At 40.4% G+C, this 18,854-nt stretch overlaps 1 protein-coding gene across 2 annotated transcripts in view; it reads right to left on the bottom strand.

Moving 5' to 3' along the window:
* Positions 1 to 7,441: 7,441 nt before the first annotated feature.
* HS6ST2 (heparan sulfate 6-O-sulfotransferase 2) overlaps positions 7,442 to 18,854 on the bottom strand; it is a 298,893-nt gene continuing 287,480 nt past the window's right edge. For both annotated transcript variants that reach the window (XM_081277287.1, XM_081277288.1), the window contains one exon: positions 7,442 to 10,468. In XM_081277287.1, coding sequence (XP_081133413.1) covers positions 9,577 to 10,468 — 892 coding nt within the window. In that variant the 3' untranslated portion in view covers positions 7,442 to 9,576. The remainder of the gene's footprint in view (positions 10,469 to 18,854) is intronic.

The raw sequence follows: 18,854 nt of genomic DNA on the forward strand, positions 1-18,854 counted from the left end.
GCTTCTGATACAAAACAGGGCTCTAGGTGAGGTAGGGCAAACTTACTAGACCCTGAGGTGAAACACAGGCCTGGGCCTGCCATTTGCTAGTTATGTGGCCTCACACACTTCTTAGAACCTCAATTTACTACCCTGTATAATGGGGAGATAGTAAAACACTAGCTGGTGGTTTTAGAGATACATCCATATGAAACATTTATAGATAGAAAGAACTGAGTTAGGACATAGATTCAACAAGATTGGCCAGGAGATGATGATTCCTAAAGCTGAGGGACAGGGAAATGGGAGTTCACGGTGCTCTTCTACTTTGTGGAGGTTTTAATCTTCCCATAATAAAATATTTTATATAACGAGTAAGGTGAACACAGAGAGCTCTGGATTTAGAATGAGGTTTGATCCTAAAGTATTGGACAAGTTAATTAAACTCTCCTGAGTCTCAGCATCTCACATCTCTCTATGAGATGTGGGAAGTGATTATTCCTTCCTCGCAGGAAGATTAAGTGATGATTAAGTCAGGTTATGTATACGAAGGACTTAGTACAGTGAATGGGCTATAATGCAATTTCAGTACATAGTAGCTACTGCCGCTGCTGTTATTATCATCATATAAAGGACACCTAGTATACAGTAGGTGTTTAATAATAGAATGGTTCATCATCATTATCATAAGCATCATCAGGATTTGGACTCAGCGCCTTGTCAGAATGCACTATTAAACTAGCTCCTAATCTGGCCAGGATGTGGGCAAATACGGGGTGCTGAGGTCTGGTACAAGAAAACTGTTTTTCATTGGTGGAGAGGGGCTGTAATAAATATCTGAAGCCCCTCAAGTTCAGAAATTTCCATCCAAGAGTAGGATCAACTATGTAGCCTGCAGTTGAACTGTCAAAACCTTCCTCTACAGGGCTTGTGTGAGCAGGGCACAGTTGCAGATTTAAGAAGACAGGAAGCATCTACCATGAGGTTTCCTTGCTGGGGGTTTAGAGCAGGACTTTTGGCCCTGGGAAGGGGATGCAGCTGGGAATCACTGTCTTATTTAAGCATTCTCTGAGCTCCCTTTTGAGCTTCCTGTTTCACTGGGCCTACCTCATGCCAAGTGCTCAGTACAGGTTTGTCAAATGAATGAGCTACAAGTATCAGAAGCTGGAAACTAGATCAGAAAGCCAGAACTGATTCAATAAAGGCTTCCAGACTCAGAATGGGCTTGCTCCCAGGAGCCTGGGACTAGCCTAGCCACGAGGTGTGACATGGTGGCCTAAGCTATGGAAATCAAACCGGGAATGAGAATAAAGCTTCCAGTGTGTCCTGAATGACTCATTAGTCTCTAATCTTCCCACAGGTTTTATCAGCTTGAACTGTATCTAGCTGAAGTTGGTTGCCTGTGCTATGTATGGACACTTTCAGGGTGGGAAACTGTCATTTGTGCTACTTGTATTACGGAGTAAAAACCTCAATCAACCCTTTGTTTTCATTTGCTCTTAGTTGATTTAAAAATCACTAATTTGAGCCGGGCATGGTGGCACATGCCTATAATTCCTTCATTTTGGGAGACTGAGGCAGGAGGATCTCAGGTTCAAAGCCAGCCTTAGCAATTAGTGAGGCCCTAAGCAACTCGGTGAGACCATGTCTCTAAATAAAATACAAAAAAGAGTTGCAGATGTTGCTCAGTGGTTAAACACCCTTGGATTCAATCTTTGATATAAAAAAATCCCTAATTTGGGAGGTCACACAGCTGGGCAATATAGTATTAGTCTTCTACTAACTCTGCTGCGTAGAACACCTGTAACATGTGGGTTGTGATGATAGATTACTCTTCATGGACATGAAGGCTGCTGAGTCTAAAAGCATGGACCCTTCACTTGGGTCTACAGATGTCTCATGGGTGACTAAAAGACAATGAAAAGATTTGGCATCTCTGCATTCATGTTGTTTCTCTCTTCTTTGCTTCCTTAATCCCTGGGTCAGATTGTTTTTGTTTGTTTGTTTGTTTTGTTTTGTTTTGTTTTTCCTCTGCATGTGGGCTATTGAGCATCTGACAAATGTTTAATCTGGAAGTATAACACAGGGTTAACTTGACCTAGACTTACTAAGTCTCTCTTTCTCCCCTTCAGGGCTAAAGACACTATGGCATAACTGCCAGTTACCATGATTGCAAACATCAGACCATAAAAGAAATGAAAAGAGGGGGCACCTGAATTCCTGGAAGATTTCTGCTTATTCCCAGGAAAGACATGAATATTATTCATCTTTATTAGCCTATCCATCACCCTTGTTATTTCTATCCTATATCTGTAATTACTCAACCCCTCTAGAATGGATAAATTGATTTGTGAGCATGGTCTCCCACTTCTCCATTCCTTGGTCAGTAAATATATAGCCTTTCTTTCTCTGCAACAATCATCTCTTGAGCATTGTTTTTCCCATGGAATGAGATTCTGGACATGGGTTCCATAAAACTTGCTCTAATTGGTTGGAACTTGCTTTTGGCCAAGGCTTATGAGAGGTCATTAAGATAGCAATCAGCCTACTTAAGATTTTTTAAAAGACTTTTAGAGTCAATGACACCTGACAAACCCTTATTCAAATTTATTTTGGAGGGGCCATGCCTGGGAAGAGTAAGGAACATTAGCTTGGAGCAAGAGTCCAAGTAGGATGATGTTTATTGGTGCACCTGGGAAGAAAATGGGAGCAGATTGTAGAGAACTGAGTGCATTTATCTGAGGAGTGTGGACTTCAATGTGCTAACAGTGGAGAGTACCAAATATTTCTGAAGAGTGTGGTGCTGTGATCAGACTTATAATTTAGGGCAGTAGCTCTCCAACTGTCAAAAGCATTTTTTGGGGGGGGGTTACTGGGAATTGAACTCGGGTGCACTTGACCACTGAGTTCCAGCCACAGCCCTATTTTGTATTTTATTTAGAGACAGGGTCTGACTGAGTTGCTTAGTGCCTTGGTTTTGCTGAAGCTGGCTTTGAACTTGTACCTCAGCCTCCCAAACCACTGGGATTATAGGTGTGCACCACCATGCCCAGCCTGACAGAATCATTTTGAATTCCACTTGGGATCTTTCCATTCATTATAAAGCACATCAGGGAGGCTTCAGAAGCCACAGGTCTATGTATTTGGTTTTGAGAAATAGTTTTAGGAAGATGTATCTGGTGTTCAAGAAAGAGGTTGAAGGACTGGAGAATGGTTGAGAAAACACTGTAGCCAGCCAGGTGGTGGCAAAGAAACTCCACCTAGAGTGGTGGCTGCTGGAAAATGAAAACAAGAACCACCCTGTTAAGTTCCAGGAGTTTGGGGAAAGCATGTTTTCAACTGCAGTGGGCACTAGTAAGTGCTGAAAACTTGACTTGATAGCATTTGATAAGTCGAATTCATTCTTGATAATTCTTATTTATCCTGACTGTCAGTGCTGAGGTTCCTTAAACTTCTTTCCCATGTATTCATATTTGTAAAACCTAAAGGGGCCCCTTTGATCAAATTCGTGAAGTCTTTGCTATCAATCTCAAGGGCCTCAATGAACAAGTGATGGTACTTTGGATGGCTTTAGGGACAAAAGACCATCTTGAGACTTGAAAAAACACACACTTTTGTGTTTGGGATTAGTTCATGAAAAGGTTGGTTAGGACTGGCTGTAGTTGGTGGTTAGGTTCTATTAAGCTATGGTATAGCACTCTTTTGGGACTTGTTAGTTCCTCTCAGGTCCTTTAAGTCACATGAAATCCAGTAGAGCATGTTTAAGTGACAAAATAGTTAAAGTTTTCTTAGACCCAGTTAGGCATCATTAAATCTTACTAAGATTGGTAAAGTCACAAGATTTAACCAGACATTACGAGAATAGAATTTATACAACTCCATGAGATTTGATGAGGATTATTGAACCTTATCCTGTCTTAAGGCAACAAGACTGAATTTAAAAATTCAAATGGGATGGAAACAAATGTTCTTTCTTTAAGTGAAGTAAGTTACCTGAATTCACAAGGCCTGTGAGTTCCCTTCCCTGAGGGCCCTTCGTGACTGCTAATCTGATAAACTAATATGTGCTATTAATGGGTTACTCTCCTTCTCTCTCCTAGGTGGCATATATGCATTTTAATAGGGTCTTCTGAACACAGTTCTTAGACCCAGAACAGAGACCTGCAGTATGGGAATTCCAGACACCAGGTCAAACCTGTGACTGAGGCAGCTAGGCCTTTGGAACCCTCTCAGGCCTGTTCTCTGGTGACATTGGGTAGAAGGGGGTTGTAAGTGAGCCACCCATGCCTAAGTATGATAAAATAAGTCCCAAGTCAACTACTAGATATTTCAGAATACTTCTATCACAGGCTGCATTCAAAGCTCAGGAGTAATCCTTAAGAAAGGTTTTTATACATTTCATTACGTAACATTTATAATATATTCATTTATTTTTAGACAAAAATAAGCCACAAGAGGCATATTCTATTGTTTGCTTCTTTTCTTGCCAATATTTCCAACTCTTAATTTTGGGGTCTTTACTGGATTCCACCGACATTTAGCATTGGTGCTATTAACAGTTATCATGATCAACTTTCAACATGTAAGGTTTGCTGCATATTGGACAGTATGCTAAGGAGTTTACAAATACTGACTTGCTTAATTCTCATAGCAAACTGCTGAAGCTGCTGTGCTTATTTTCTCCATTTACAGGAGAGGAAATTGAGACATGGAGGGGTTAATGACTTTCCAAAGGTCATAGAACTGGTGCTTGGTGGAGCTGAGACTCAAACCCAGGCAATATGCATCTACAGTCTACACTCTCAATCTATAGCAGCAATCAGCTGGAGGGTTAGGATAAACCTTTTAATAGATTCCTGTTGTGGAAGGGAAACTATGATACATTGCTGATATTTGGAAAAAAAGAAATTGAGTAAAAATGAGAACAATTTTTCTTTTTGGTACTGGGGATTGAATTCAGGGTAGTTTTAACCACTGAGCTACATCCCTAGCCCTTTTTGATTTTTATGTTGAGACAAGGTCTCACTAAGTTATTGAGGTGGCCTCCAACTTGTGATCCTCCTGCTTTAGCTTCCATAATATTTGGGATTACAGGCATGCACCAATGCACCTGACTATGTTTAGGAAACTTTGATTGGCTGTCTTAGCTCTGGGTTTAACCAACTTCTTCCCCTAAAAGCAATAAAATAAAGTTTAGAGTTTTCAGGCTATGGGATCTGTTTCAACTACTTCCGCCTCCATAGCTTGAGAGCAGCCAGAGAAATATGCAAAGAGATGGGTGTGATGTGTTCCAATAAAACTTTATTTACAAAAGCAGGTAGAGGACTACATTTGAACCCAGGGCTATAGTTCGGAAGCTGATGTAGTATCATCTGACTTAAGAAACAGCTGATTTGCTTTGTGTTCAGGATAGTGTCCTCCAAAAATGTCCTGGGCTTTATGCACTTGCCTGAGTGATGTACTTTGGCATTTTTGATGTGTGTGGATCAAATTCCTTTGACAATCAAAACTGGCAGTTTACTTTTTTTTTTTTTTTGTCATGTGAAAGATTAGGATTCCAAAATCCCAGGGACCCTACACTTCTTTTTAGCATTTTTTTACAAAACACCCAGTTTTTCTTTGTGTACTTTAATCCTTAGCAAGGATAAAAGAGAAGGAAGTACTGATGCATGATAATAGCCACTTGAGCTGAATGAATACCCTAGTCTCTTCCTTCCCAACTTCCAAATGTTAGGAACAGTGTCTGTTGTGGTTTGGATGTGAGGTGTCCCCCAAAAGTTCATGTGAGACAATGAAAGAAGGTTCAGAGGAGAAATGATTTGGTTGTAAGAGTCTTAACGCGATCAGTGAATTAATCCCATGATAGTGATTAACTGAGTGGTAACTGTAGGCAGGTATACTGTGGCTGGAGGAGGTAGGCAGGAATTGTGGGTGTGGCTTTGGGGTATATATTTTATATCTAGTGAGCGCAGCCTCTCTCTCTCTCTGATTGTCATGTGAGCTGCTTCCCTCCACCATACTCTTCCACAATGATGTTCAGCCTCACCTCAAGCCTCAAGGAGCAGAGCCAGCCTTCTATCCACTGAGACCTCTGAAACCATGAGACCTAAATAAACCTGATCTTCCTTTATAGTTGTTTTGGTTGGGCCCTTTTAGTCACAGCAATGAAAAAGCTGACTAAAAGAGGGTCTTAAAGATAATGCCAGAAAATGGTGGATTGTATATCACCAACCAGGAGTTATTCTGTGGTTCTCTTCTGTCTCAGCCATGTTGAGACTTCAACTGTCTGAAGTCCGTTGCGTGATGCTTTTATTATTTCCTTACACACCTCACCCCCATGGATTGAAACCATTACTTTTTTAGACTCCCCTTACCACCCCATAGGCCTACTCTTACTTGACTGTAATTCCCAGTGAGAATCCCAAGTCTTTGGGAATTGAATCAATTAGTGACTTCACTAGAGCTCTTCTGGAGGCTACCACAAATAGCCCATTTTCTTAGTTGTCAACCCTAATCTGGGGGCCTTAAGCCAAATGCAGGTCTCCTATGTGTTCTGCACTTCATGAAGAATGCCCAGCTCTCCAAGGGTACCAACTGTCCTCAAGGGAAAAAGACACCAACTTTACTTCCTAAATATTTCAAGATCTTGGCCTCTGCATTCCTTCCAAAGGGCCATGGAACCTTCATACATTCAAGAACTTTGGCTGCCCAATTTTATTTATTTATTTTGTGGTGCTGAGGATTGAACCCAGGGCCTCACATATGCTGTGTGCATGTTCTACTGCTGAGCCACACCCCTCCAGTCCTGCCCACCCAATTATTGCTCAATAAACATTTGATGAGATAAACCTCATAAGCATAGTTTATATACTTACCTCTTTCCATATTTGCAGTTTTCTTCCCCCCTTGGTGCTGACATATAAAATCTCTTTGAAAAGGAGCAAGCACAAATCATCCCCACCCATGGTCCTAAACACAAGAGATTGTTTGGAAAAAATGTGTACTTTGAAATAGGGGAAATTAATATTCAAGACTTCAAAAAGCCAATTGCTAATGCTTACCTTTAACCTCTACCTTGTGCATAGGGGGGAGAGATAGGAAATTAAGAATGCTATTATTCCTTTCTGCATGTTCTTAGATAGTAAAGTATGTACTTTAATAACTTTCAAATTAAAACATGCATATTTCATTTGTATAGCAAACCTTGTCTTTTAAGGACAATTTTGTTTTAATGAAAACATGAGCTTCCAGAAGAAAGCACCCCAAATTAAGGCCATTTTAGTGTGGGGAACTAGAATGGGCCATTTTGTTTCCATACCTTTCTGCCAAGAGGAAAAAAGGAAAACTCCTTATGAAAAGAGAATTCTGTTCTTGTCTATGATCTCATAGTGTCTAGTGGCTGTAAATCTTGAAATGATGAAATTGCTCAGAGCCTGTAATTTAAACTTTATTTCATATCTATTGTTAAATTACACAAATCAGTGAATGGTTTGTAAAGCTACACCATTGAACAGATGTTTACAGTTGAAATCATGGGATTTACATGATGATGACAAAAATGTGTATTTATAACATCCCCTATATACAATAATCAGTATAGACAGAGAAAATGCACTTAATCTCTGCAAAACCATGCACACCACAACAATAATACAAATTGTTTTTTCTGTAACAAGCTTTTCCGTTGGCTTGGGCTTCATCCTCCTTTCCCAAACTACCTGTCAATTTTAAGAGCAAACGTTTTCAATTAAAACTAAACAAAATCAAAATACCAAAGTGATCTACAGAGTATTTTAAAAACACAATGCACACAACATAGTTTCACTGTAAAACACTTTTGACTTCAACGTGTGTGTGTTTCTTTAAAATTTTACTTCCAGTATTTTAGGTTTTAGAATTCCCAGGACTGAAACACTGTCAGACAAAACAAAATCTAGAAATACTGATTCAAGCTTAGAGACAAGAAAATTCATTTTTAAGCTCAAATATTCAGCTTCTTGCTCAGCTTGTGGCCATATTATTACAGATGAAACCAGATCATGCACAAGGGCAGATTGTACAAGATGTATCTTATGGTCACACTTCTAAGCATGTCCCTCCTGAAAACATGAGTACCACTTCCAGGCACCTTGTTTGATAACCAGAGGTCAATATAAGTTCTTGCAAAAGTATAGCCAAACCCATAAAATGGAAACCACCCAGAAACATGATGTGTAGACTCATAGAACCATGTTACTCTCTTCCACTTGATTGTTCTTGATACTTAACTCTGCTGTAGAATGTCCTCTACTTTGGTTCTTTCATAAATGAAAACCTGGTAGAAAGGTTAACCCAAAGAATCAAGCAGCAGCTTTTGGTGTTGAAGAATAACTCTGGCTATTGTCATGCTTATTCTACCCTTTACTGGCTTTTATAATTGTCTACAAACTTGTCAACACAAAGAAGAACTAATGGGCCAGAAATAGCCAGCCAAACTGGAAACATTATACAATAAAGATATACAAAAAGTAAATAACAATTCACATTCAGGTTCAATTCTATCTGATCAAGAATAATTTCAGCAATATTTTTAGACACATTGTCCTGTTCAAGAGTTTCTTGATTAAGGACCTCACTACACAAACATTGATAAGACAATTCTATAGAAAGAAAGTCCTGACTTTAATCCAGGATTATATACCACAATTAATTCAGCAACACACCATTTAGATGATGGAGAAAGATTCTATACATGGGTTTGTTTGGAATGAGCACAACTCGGAGAAGCCTTAAAGTGAATGAGAAGAAGCGCCAAAAAGATTCCAGAATTGTTGAAATTACAGTGCTCTGAAAGCATCTGGACATTAGATTTTTACACTGGTCTTCCATTTGGAAAAAATATGTTCTTTCCTTAATATGAGATACACCCTGTTTAAAACCTTTAAATAGTAGAAGGTAGAAAAGTTTAAAATTTTAAACATCTCTTAAATTACAAGATATGAGTCCTGTTCTATTTGAAAAGCCAATATTTTTACATAAAACCACCCAGGTTTGGGAGAGGAATTTTCAAATTTTCTACACTTTGGTAAAATTTATCATCAGTTGCTGTTCTATTTAAATAGGTTCCTTGTTAAAATCAGAAGGAAATGAAAGGTTTGTGTTTCTTTTAGTCATTTGATATTTATAGTTATGCTCACCACTGGAAAAAGGGTTTGTTTCCAAAACTGGGTTTTAACAGTGTATCAGGAATCACTTAAATTCCATTTCTCAGTTGTATGTTAAATGGTCACATTTTGTGTATTCATTTTGCCTCCATAAGTAATTTAAGAACTTCTTAAATTAGCTACACAGCAATTTCTGGTGAGTTTCTTTTGGCTTTTGGATTTCATAAAAAGTCCAACCAAAAGAAAAAAAGACAATTTAATTACATATTGAGATCTGTTTTACCCACACACAGCATAACATTTAATTGAAAGGCAACTGTAAAGGCAACATCTAAACCTTTTTTAACTTCCAAACTTAAGGAATCAGGATGTGTTTGGACATTTTCATCTTTTAAGATATGCCATCTTTTTGGTGGCGCTTTGGGAGAAGTGTGCACAAGCCTTTCAGAGCCATTTAACGCCATTTCTCTACACTGCCTATGTAGTCATGGGTGCCATTGCTGGTGTTGCTTTCGTGCTGCTCCTGGCCTGGGTTCTGCTTGGGGCTTGCCCGGTTCTCCTTCTGGCTCGAATTCTGACTCAAACTCTGAGTCAGATTCTGAATCAGATTCGGAGGCAGATTCGGGTTTGCATTTGGATTTGGATTCTGACTCTGATTTTGACTCGGGTTCTGGCTCTGGCTCTGGCCCTGACTCTGGCTCTGGAAATGAGTCTGAAGGAACCTTCCCTTCAGAAATTTCCGTTGCTCCTGACGCTTCCGCCTGGCCTCCTGATGCTCTTTCTGCCTCATAAACTGATACCTCTGCAAAAAGAGATCTTTTGCATAGCTGTACAACTCCATATCCAGAAAATTCAGTCCCTCAATACGCTTTTGGATTTCCTCATTGATCTCTACGCTAGAGGCCCTAGTGGTGTTATATTGGGTAAATGGCGAAATAAAGTTCATGTTGAAGGTCTTCTCAAACAGATACTGGGTCTTCCGCTGAAACTCAGTGAGGCCAAAGAACGCCATGTGCTTCAGATTGGATTTGGCGCTTTCCAGAAGGACCTTGTTTCTTTGCTTTTCAGGCATGACAGAGAGGTTGTAGCAGCCTACTAGGGTCAGGTCAGAGAGCATGCGCACCTGACGGTTGTTGGCCAGATTGTAGGGGCAGTCCATGAACTCTTTCAGGGGGCAGCCAGACCAGTCATCACCAGTGTAGCAGCTGGGGAGCTCTTCTGAGGTTGGGGGCCTTCCATCACAGACATGCAGGGACGCTTTCCAAGTGGCCCCCCTCTGCACATGCCTCCACTCGCTCAAGTACCGGGATACTGGATCTCGGAGGATGGTGATATAGTGGAAGTTCCTATAGACAAAGCACAAAGACCAAATGTCAGAGATGTTGGTGACTGAAGTGGAGTTGGGGAGGTGCATGGCTTAAGTGGTGTTCACTGGCCAGCAAAGAAAGCAAACTGTGAATGACAGGGAGCTGGTGGCATGAATCCTGTTGAACTGTACTATAGTCCCCTAAATCCCACTAGCTTGTTCAAAGAGGTATACAAAGGTTAGACTCAAGTCATGGGCCTTGTCATTCTTCACTCCATTTTTCTCCTCTCCTGTTTTTCCTCTCTCCAACCAATGACAAAATCCTCCCACCGATGCCATCAGTTCAGTATGCAACCATGTTATTTCATACTCTGCACCCCTCAACCCACACTAAACCCACACTAACTGATTATAAAATGGAGACTCAATGGAAGCAAATGATTTGATGAACTGAAATGGAGTTGATAAGTGAGCTCAAATGCTAATCTTTCTTATTAAATATGCATAAGCATTTTTCGAATATCCAGTCTAATCTGGAAATCTTATTAAAAAACCAAAATCACATTGAAAGAGTCTTTGATATGATACTCTTGATTCTGGTTGTTTGTCATAACATCATGGCTCATACGTTATGGAAATGGAATGTAGATATAGGCAGAACAACCCAGAGCCTCCAGAAATAAACACTGTGGTTAGTCACTGACTGAAATAGACATGGTAGTTGCCCACAGCATATATGCAAGTGACTACCTTGCTTTTAACCTTTTCTCACATGAGAATATTTCCAGGAGAGGAAAGTTAACTCTATCATCTCCACAGTGTTCTTTTTCTTTACCCACTGAAAGGACACATAAATGTCAGCAAATATGGAGGCTTTGCTGCGTGGTTATCTTTCCTTTCATGCTGCAGATGGATAAAATTCTTTGCTCAAATAGCAGACTGGCAAACATTCAAACCACACACCAGACTCACACCCATGCAGAGTAGGTATGGGCATATGTACCACACTCCAGAAATGTCAAGGTCTATGATCTTGTAATTGAGCTTATGACAAATTAATTTCCATTTATGTCCAATGGATGAATGATGAGATCATAGAACAGCATACTGTGGAAGCAAAACAATAAACACTGCATATTGGCATTGAGTTTCTTAAAGGAAGTCTGGGGAATGGCTAGCAACTTCTCTGAAGTTTATCCATTCCTATCTGAAAGCATGATGGTGAGGAGCCAGAGAGAACCTTCTTGGTCACCTGACTGAGTGAATGCCTTCTGAGGAAATGTTCCTCCTGGATGCTGGCTTCCAGCATCTCAGGCCTCCTGGGACCTATACTCCATGCCTCTAAACTGTACATGGTGTTTCCTCTGCCTGGCATGAGCTTTCATCTTTTATTAGAAAATTCTACTCATCCTTCAAGTCCAAGTTCAAGTACCACATCTCCTTTGAGAAAATGTATCCTGCCCCTCACTACTGCCATTACTTTTTTTTCTCTATAGAGCCATAGCACTTCCATACTTAGTCATTATTTAAAATACATTTGACACTGAATTATAATTATTTGTTTGTATTTCCACTTAAACTCTGTTTTCTAGAACCAAGCCTCTGTCCTATATTTCTACAACCATTTTCCTATCCATTCTAGCTTTTCACATTGGTCTTTAAAGCTGACACAAAGCAGAACCTCAAGAGACTCCTTAAACTGCTTATTTAATGAAGTGTTTCAGAGAAGAGAAAGGAGAGAGCTGGGGACATGCCTCGTCACATAAAAACTCTAGATAATATTCCAAGTGTCTTGCAAAAATCACAGGATGGTATTTTTAAAAAAAATCACTTCATATGTTTTTCTGGAATAAACATGGGGCACAGAAGCATCTTGGAGTGAGGACTAAGAGTATTTTCATTTTTCTCTGAACTTTTCCTAGGACTTGATCTTTCTGGTGCCACTCAAATTCATCTCTGTAAAGACCTACTGCTAAAGAGTAGCAGCTTTTATCCCCTAGTGGCCTTGACCAGTGAAGATGACTACTATACCCACAGATCCCTCCTTGCACTCATTATTTTCACATTCCCTGACTCAATCATTCACTCACTCAATCATTCACTCACTCAATAATTCACTCACTTGCTTGCTTGCTCATTCATTCAGACACCTTTATCAAGCCTTTGTGTTAGGCCTGAGGCAATAGTGTAGTGGCAATTAGTCTCATTCTTGGGAAAAAAATAGATTTACTTAGTCCAGTGACACATTTGGATTAATCTTTTAACCAGCTTTTCCAGACATGCATTGTAATGGAGGCTGCTGAGTGTTTTAAAGTCCCATAATGGAGTCACCTTCATGCTTAGTTGATAGTCCTCCTGCCCTAACTTGTTTTACTGGCTTAAGCCTACAGTGACATCTTCTGGTAAATCTTAGAGTGCACCACAGTGCAAATCTGATGATCTCCTTCCTAAAAGTCTTCTTGTCCTTTAGACCACAGAGAGCCCAACTGCCATTGTCAGAATCAATGTTTTATATGCATTACACCCACATGGAGAGAGAGGAGACATCACAGAGGGACAGAGACAGATATTCACAGAGTCTCTCATGTTATGCATGTGTGGCTCCAGTACACCTTTGTCCTGAAGGTTGCCTAGTGCCCACCTGAGACAAGGACTGCCCCAATGTGGGCAGTGTCAATCTCTACACCTTAGGGATAAACACTGCAGCAAAGAGAGTAGATCAGGGCCTACACACACACACACACACACACACACACACACACACTCATGTGTAAAATGCCCTGGTGATGAAAGCTACCTAGAATTAGGTGACAATAACTCTGGAGATTCCACGAATGTAAAGGGCCCTAGCAGCCCCTGTCTTCCAGGAAACCAGAGGTGCAAACCAGCTTGTTGTGTGGGAGAGAAGTGCATTAAAAAGTCTCATGTAGAGTTGAGAGGTAGAGGAATTGAAGAGGAGAGGGGCCTGCTTCAGTTGTCATATTGAGGAATTCATATGCATGTATCAAAGTATCACACTCCACCCCATGAATGTGTACAATTATGTGCTAATTAAAAATAAATTTAAAAGGAATTAAGACTTAATTCTGCAGGCAATATGGAGGCCTTTAAAGGGTTTTAGGCAGGGGAGTGACATGAAGACTATGCTTTGGGGGGCTGGGGATGTGGCTCAAGTGGTAGTGCGCTCGCCTGGCATGCGTGCGGCCCAGGTTCGATCCTCAGCACCACATACAAACAAAGATGTTGTGTCCACCGAAAACTAAAAAATAAATATTAAAATTCTCTCTCTCTCTCTCTCTCTCTCTCAAAAAAAAAAAGACTATGCTTTGGAAAGGTCATTATGTATGGTGCAGAGATGGAATTAAGGACACTAATTAATAAGCTACTAGAGGAGCTGGGGTTGTGGCTCAGTGGTAGAGTGCTTGCTTAGCACATGTGAGGCTCTGGATTAAATCCTTAGAACCACATAAAAATAAATAAATAAAAGTATTGTGTCCAACTATAAGTAAAAAATAAATATTTTTTAAAAGAAGCTACTAGCGAATACAAGGTAGAAAGAGGATGTGGGGCTGACTAGAGAAATATTTAGGAGCTAAGATTTGAATGGAAGAGAGAATAAGGGTGGGGGAGTTAAACATGCTCCCCAGGTCTCTGGAGAAAAGTTTGAGGTGCCCGTAGGACCTCTAAGGAGAGAGTTGAAGGAATACACAGAGAGCAGCAATCTGGGCTTAAGATAGAGATATGGAGTGGTAACAAAAAGTGGTAGTTCCAGACCCCTAAGTCTTACTTAGGGATCTGTTTTTAACTCTACTTGTGTGGCTTCAGATATCTGAAAACAGCATTTATGTAGCCTGAGGCTTCTCTTCTTGATGCTAAATATGGTTTTCAAGTATTCTTTATACTGCTTTAAGGTCTCTCACTACCCTGCTGTTTGTCTCTGAATACATTCCATTTTGTTGGGACATGGTCCTCCAGGCATGATCTGACAAGGAACAAGAAGGGCCAGTCCATCACCTCTCTCACCTCACTGTTCTCTTCAGGTGGCCTCAGATCATATGGACCCTTTTGGCAGTCATGACACCCAGAGTAAACTAAAACATCTCACTCTTTCACATACATACCATTTTTGAAACCCAATCTACACTGTCCTGAATTGATGCAGGTTATTTGCGGCCCTGCTTAATGTCTTCTTGTTAGAGTAAGTCTAAGCCTGTCAAAATGCATCTGGTTTCTGATTATATCCCCAAATATCTTCACCATACTTTCTTGTTCTAGTTGGCAATGCCTGTAGGAGCCAGGCAATGATCAAAACAGAACAAGACACAGACCAGAGCAGATCTCTGGTAGTTGTTAGAAATCTCCTTTCAGGTTGACATAAACCTGAAGGGTGCTACAGAATAGACTGATTTAATTTTAAAGGAGCAAGGCAGGCTCAGCTCCAGGAAAATCATACACAGCCTGTTTCAGTTGGCAATAATTGGACAGGATTATCTTGTGACCAGATGTATCAATTACAATGACTGGGTGTCACATTTGGAAATTGGAGTCATGGCTTTCCATCAGTTACCTGGGTTTATTTAATTGTTGGTTGTTCAGTGCATTTGTATGCCCATGGAACCTCTACTGAACAACACAGTGAAAGGTTTGCCAACTTCTATTGCAGGGCAGTTTCTCTAGGTGGCTTTGGACTGGCCCAGTTTTTCCCTCCTCCTTACTCATAGCACTTAAGAATAATGGCAGACTGTGTTAAAGATGCACTGTTCTGAAATGGGGAGGAACTGCCTTGGCCTTGTTTCTCTCATTCCTAGGGAATATAACATCTAGAGTCAGGGATGAACTGTCCAAGACACCCTTTAAAATGTCCTTTGAAGCTCTGCCTAGTGAGACACAGTGACCCTTAGGTATAAAGCCTAGGGCTATGTTTCAGGTCCCTCAGCTATGAAGCATGTAGAGCACGCACAGTTGAGACTCCCTTTGTCTCAAGCAGCTTTCTTTCTTTTTCTTGTTCTTTTTTCCCCTTTTTTTTTTTCTTTTGGTACCGGGAATTAAACCCAGGGCATTTAATCACTGAGCCACATCCTAAGCTCTACTTATTTATTATTTTAAAACAGGGTCTTACTAGGTTGCTAAGGCCTTGCTAAGCTGCTGAGGTTGGCTTTGACCTTGTGATCTTCCTGCCTCAGCCTCCCTGGCTGCTGGGATTACAAGCTTGCACCACCTGGTTGGTACAACTGGCTCACAATGGATCCTAGGCTGCTTTTGTTCCTTGCTGTTTATCTGTAACTAATAAATCCAATTTATGTCATTTGTCATATATGAGTGTGTTCTGTCTCAGTGGGCTCACCCAAGTTGGTAACCAGTGCACAGTAAACCTGCTTCGTAAAATTTACAAATTTAGACCAACTTATTCTTGTCACTGCTAAGCAAGTGACGACAGCAACCAATGAAAGAGATATTCATACAAGAATCCTAGGGGCCATCTTTGACTCCTTTCTTCCACCTACTAACATCTAAACATTCCCCAAGTTCTGCTAATTCTAGATGATTTTTTTGTTGTTTATTTGTTTGGTACTGGGGATTGAACCCAGGGACGCTTAACCACTGAGCCACATTCCCAGCCCTACTTATTTTTTTTTTTAATTTAAAGACAGGGTCTCACTAAGTTTCTTAGGGCCTCACTAAGTTGCTGAAGCTGGCCTTGAACTTCTGATCCTCCTGCCTCAGCCTCCCAAGCCACTGGAATTATAGGCATGAACCACTGCGCCTAGCATTATTCTAGATCATAATAGCTCTCAACTCTGCTCTTGTCCCCATTGCTCATCACTTTTCTACTGGATCACTGCAACAGTATCCTAGCCCACTTCTAGGTCTCCAGTCCCAAGTCACTTCTACAGCCCTATGTGATAGATATCTAATATGTCCTTCCCTGGTTAAACTCCTCCAAGTGTTAGACATAGCCTTGTGGGACTCAGCAACCACCTTTCTTTCTATCTAGCCTCAACTCTAGCGAATCCCCTGTACCCAAGTCTTTCTCAACTGTGAAGAATCTTGCATCTGCACCGGGGTTCCAATTCAGGGACATTTTGCAATGCATGGAGATATTCTGGTTGGTACAACTGGGGAGAAAATGTTGCTGATGGCATCTAACAGGTTGTTGAGTCTAGAAATGCTTCTAAACATTCTATAATTCATAGACTCCCACAAGAAAGAATCATTCAGTCCCAACAGTGCCAAGGTTGAACAATTCTGTTCTATGCTCTATGCTCCAGGAATGTACAATACTCTTGCAGGGTATGGTAGCATCCACCTATAATCCCAACAATTCAGGAGGTTGAAGCAGGGGGATCATAAGTTTGAGGTCAACCCTTACAACTTAGTGAGACCATTTCAGAATAAAAAATAAAAAGGACTGGGGGTGTAGCTCAGTGGTAGAGTATTCCTGGGTTTAATCCTTAGTGTTGCAAAATAATATTCTCAAATTTCGGAGTTTCCCCCAAACAGTACCCTACAGGCTCCCCTGTGTTTGTATATATAGTACCCATTCTTTTGAGAGGCTTCAATTTCTCCTTCAGAGATCACCTACAAACTACTTCAAAACTTCACTCAATGTTTGTCTCTTTCATAGAGACAAACATTGAGTGATTTTGCTTTCCTGGGAAAAATCAGTTCTGCCTTCTCTGCCCCAACTTCGCTGATGTTCTCCTATTGGAAGATTTATCAGAACATGCTCTGATTATCTAAGGAATTTTCTGCCTCCCCCACTAGACAATGAGAGCTCCGTGAGGGCACAGCACATGTATCATTTATCAATATAAGCTCCTCTGAGTGTGGTATGATGTTTGACATGAAGTAAGTGATTAATAAAAGATTATTAAATGAATGCAGGAGAAGCAGCAGAGCTCAGGATAGGCTAATAGGAAAATGCGTATCTTATTCTTTGATAAGGAAAAGCCACTAGATGTCACTATTAAATAACAGATAGACCATTTTATACCTGCGCTGGAACATTTTAAGGAAAGCTAGTAATATTGAGCTGTTGTACCTGACTTTTTGTAGAGTAGACAGGTTGAAAAGAAGACTGGAAAGTTTAAGGATCTTAAAAATAAGTGAATGGATAAAAACAAGAACCATTTTTTCATCCTTATTTTAACAGGTTATTCTAAAAGAAATTCCTGATTTCTAAGTTACAGAATCTCAGACTTGCCAGAGCAAGAAGACATCTTTGAGACAGCAAATCAGCTAGGTCAAGTCCTGTGCTTTAAAGGTGAGCAAATGACAACCCTGAGAGAGGCAAGGACTTACCCACAAGTTAGATTGCCAGTAGCCTTTGAGAATCAATGTAACTTTAGGGAATAGTTGTAGGCTGAGGGTGGATATTTTTAGCAGACCCCCATTAATTGACAATGGCACACTCAACCAGGTTTGAAAGAACTCACTAGCTCTCACAAAGGGGAAAGATATGACTGCTAAGAGAAAGGACACCAACTGTACAGCCAGGACCTGGGGACACTTTATATCTGGCACTTTCACATTCATTCCCCCAAATCCTGTGAATCATATATTATTTCCATTATGAAGATGAACAAACTGAGAAAAAGAAATAATCTGATCCAGTGTCATGAGTTAATTTAAAGTAGAGGTGTTCAAACTTGAATACAGTTCTCTCTGACTCCAGAAACTCTATTCTTCCCATCTGAGCTCTGGGACACAACCTTGGGACTTCAATTTAGACAAACCAAAGGAGTGGTTCTCAAAGTGGCCCCAGAGCCAGTAACATAAGCATCATGTAGGAACTTGTTAGAAATGCACATTGGTGGGTCCACTTACTGAACTAGAAACTCAGGATTCAGATCTTGGCAACTTGTGTTTTAATAATTCCTCCTAGAAATTCTGATGTGTATGGAGCTGGGGTTGTGGCTCAGCAGTAGAACACTCATCTGGTACATGAGAGGCCCTGTGTTTGATCCTCAGCACCACATAAGAATAAATAAATTAAATAAAGATATTGTGTCCAACTACAACTAAAAAATAAACATTAAAAAAGAAAGAAATTCTGATGTGTGCACATGCATACACACATTCAGGTTAGAACTACTGTCTTAAGCATGTGACTTCAGAGATCAGAAGTCTCTCTGAGATCATAGGAAGAGTGGGGACCAAGAGTAAGTCACAGCTCCTCCTTATATTCCTTAGAGAAAACCTGGGAATGACCATTTCTGTTCAGGGAAAAGTCCAAGGAACTTTGCCTGGGCAAAACGTTCTGAAGATCATGCAGTAAACATTTCCTTTCCTTTAAGACCACTGGTTCACAGAGGGCCATGATAAGGTTTTCCCTGCACTACTCAAAGGAGAAATAAATATCAATGTCATTTTTTTTAATGGAAGAAGGCCAGCAAACTCATAGCAGTTAAGGTCATAGGAGTGAT

The sequence above is a fragment of the Spermophilus citellus genome, assembly GCF_964194105.1.
Source record: "Spermophilus citellus genome assembly, chromosome: X".
NCBI lineage: Eukaryota > Metazoa > Chordata > Mammalia > Rodentia > Sciuridae > Spermophilus > Spermophilus citellus.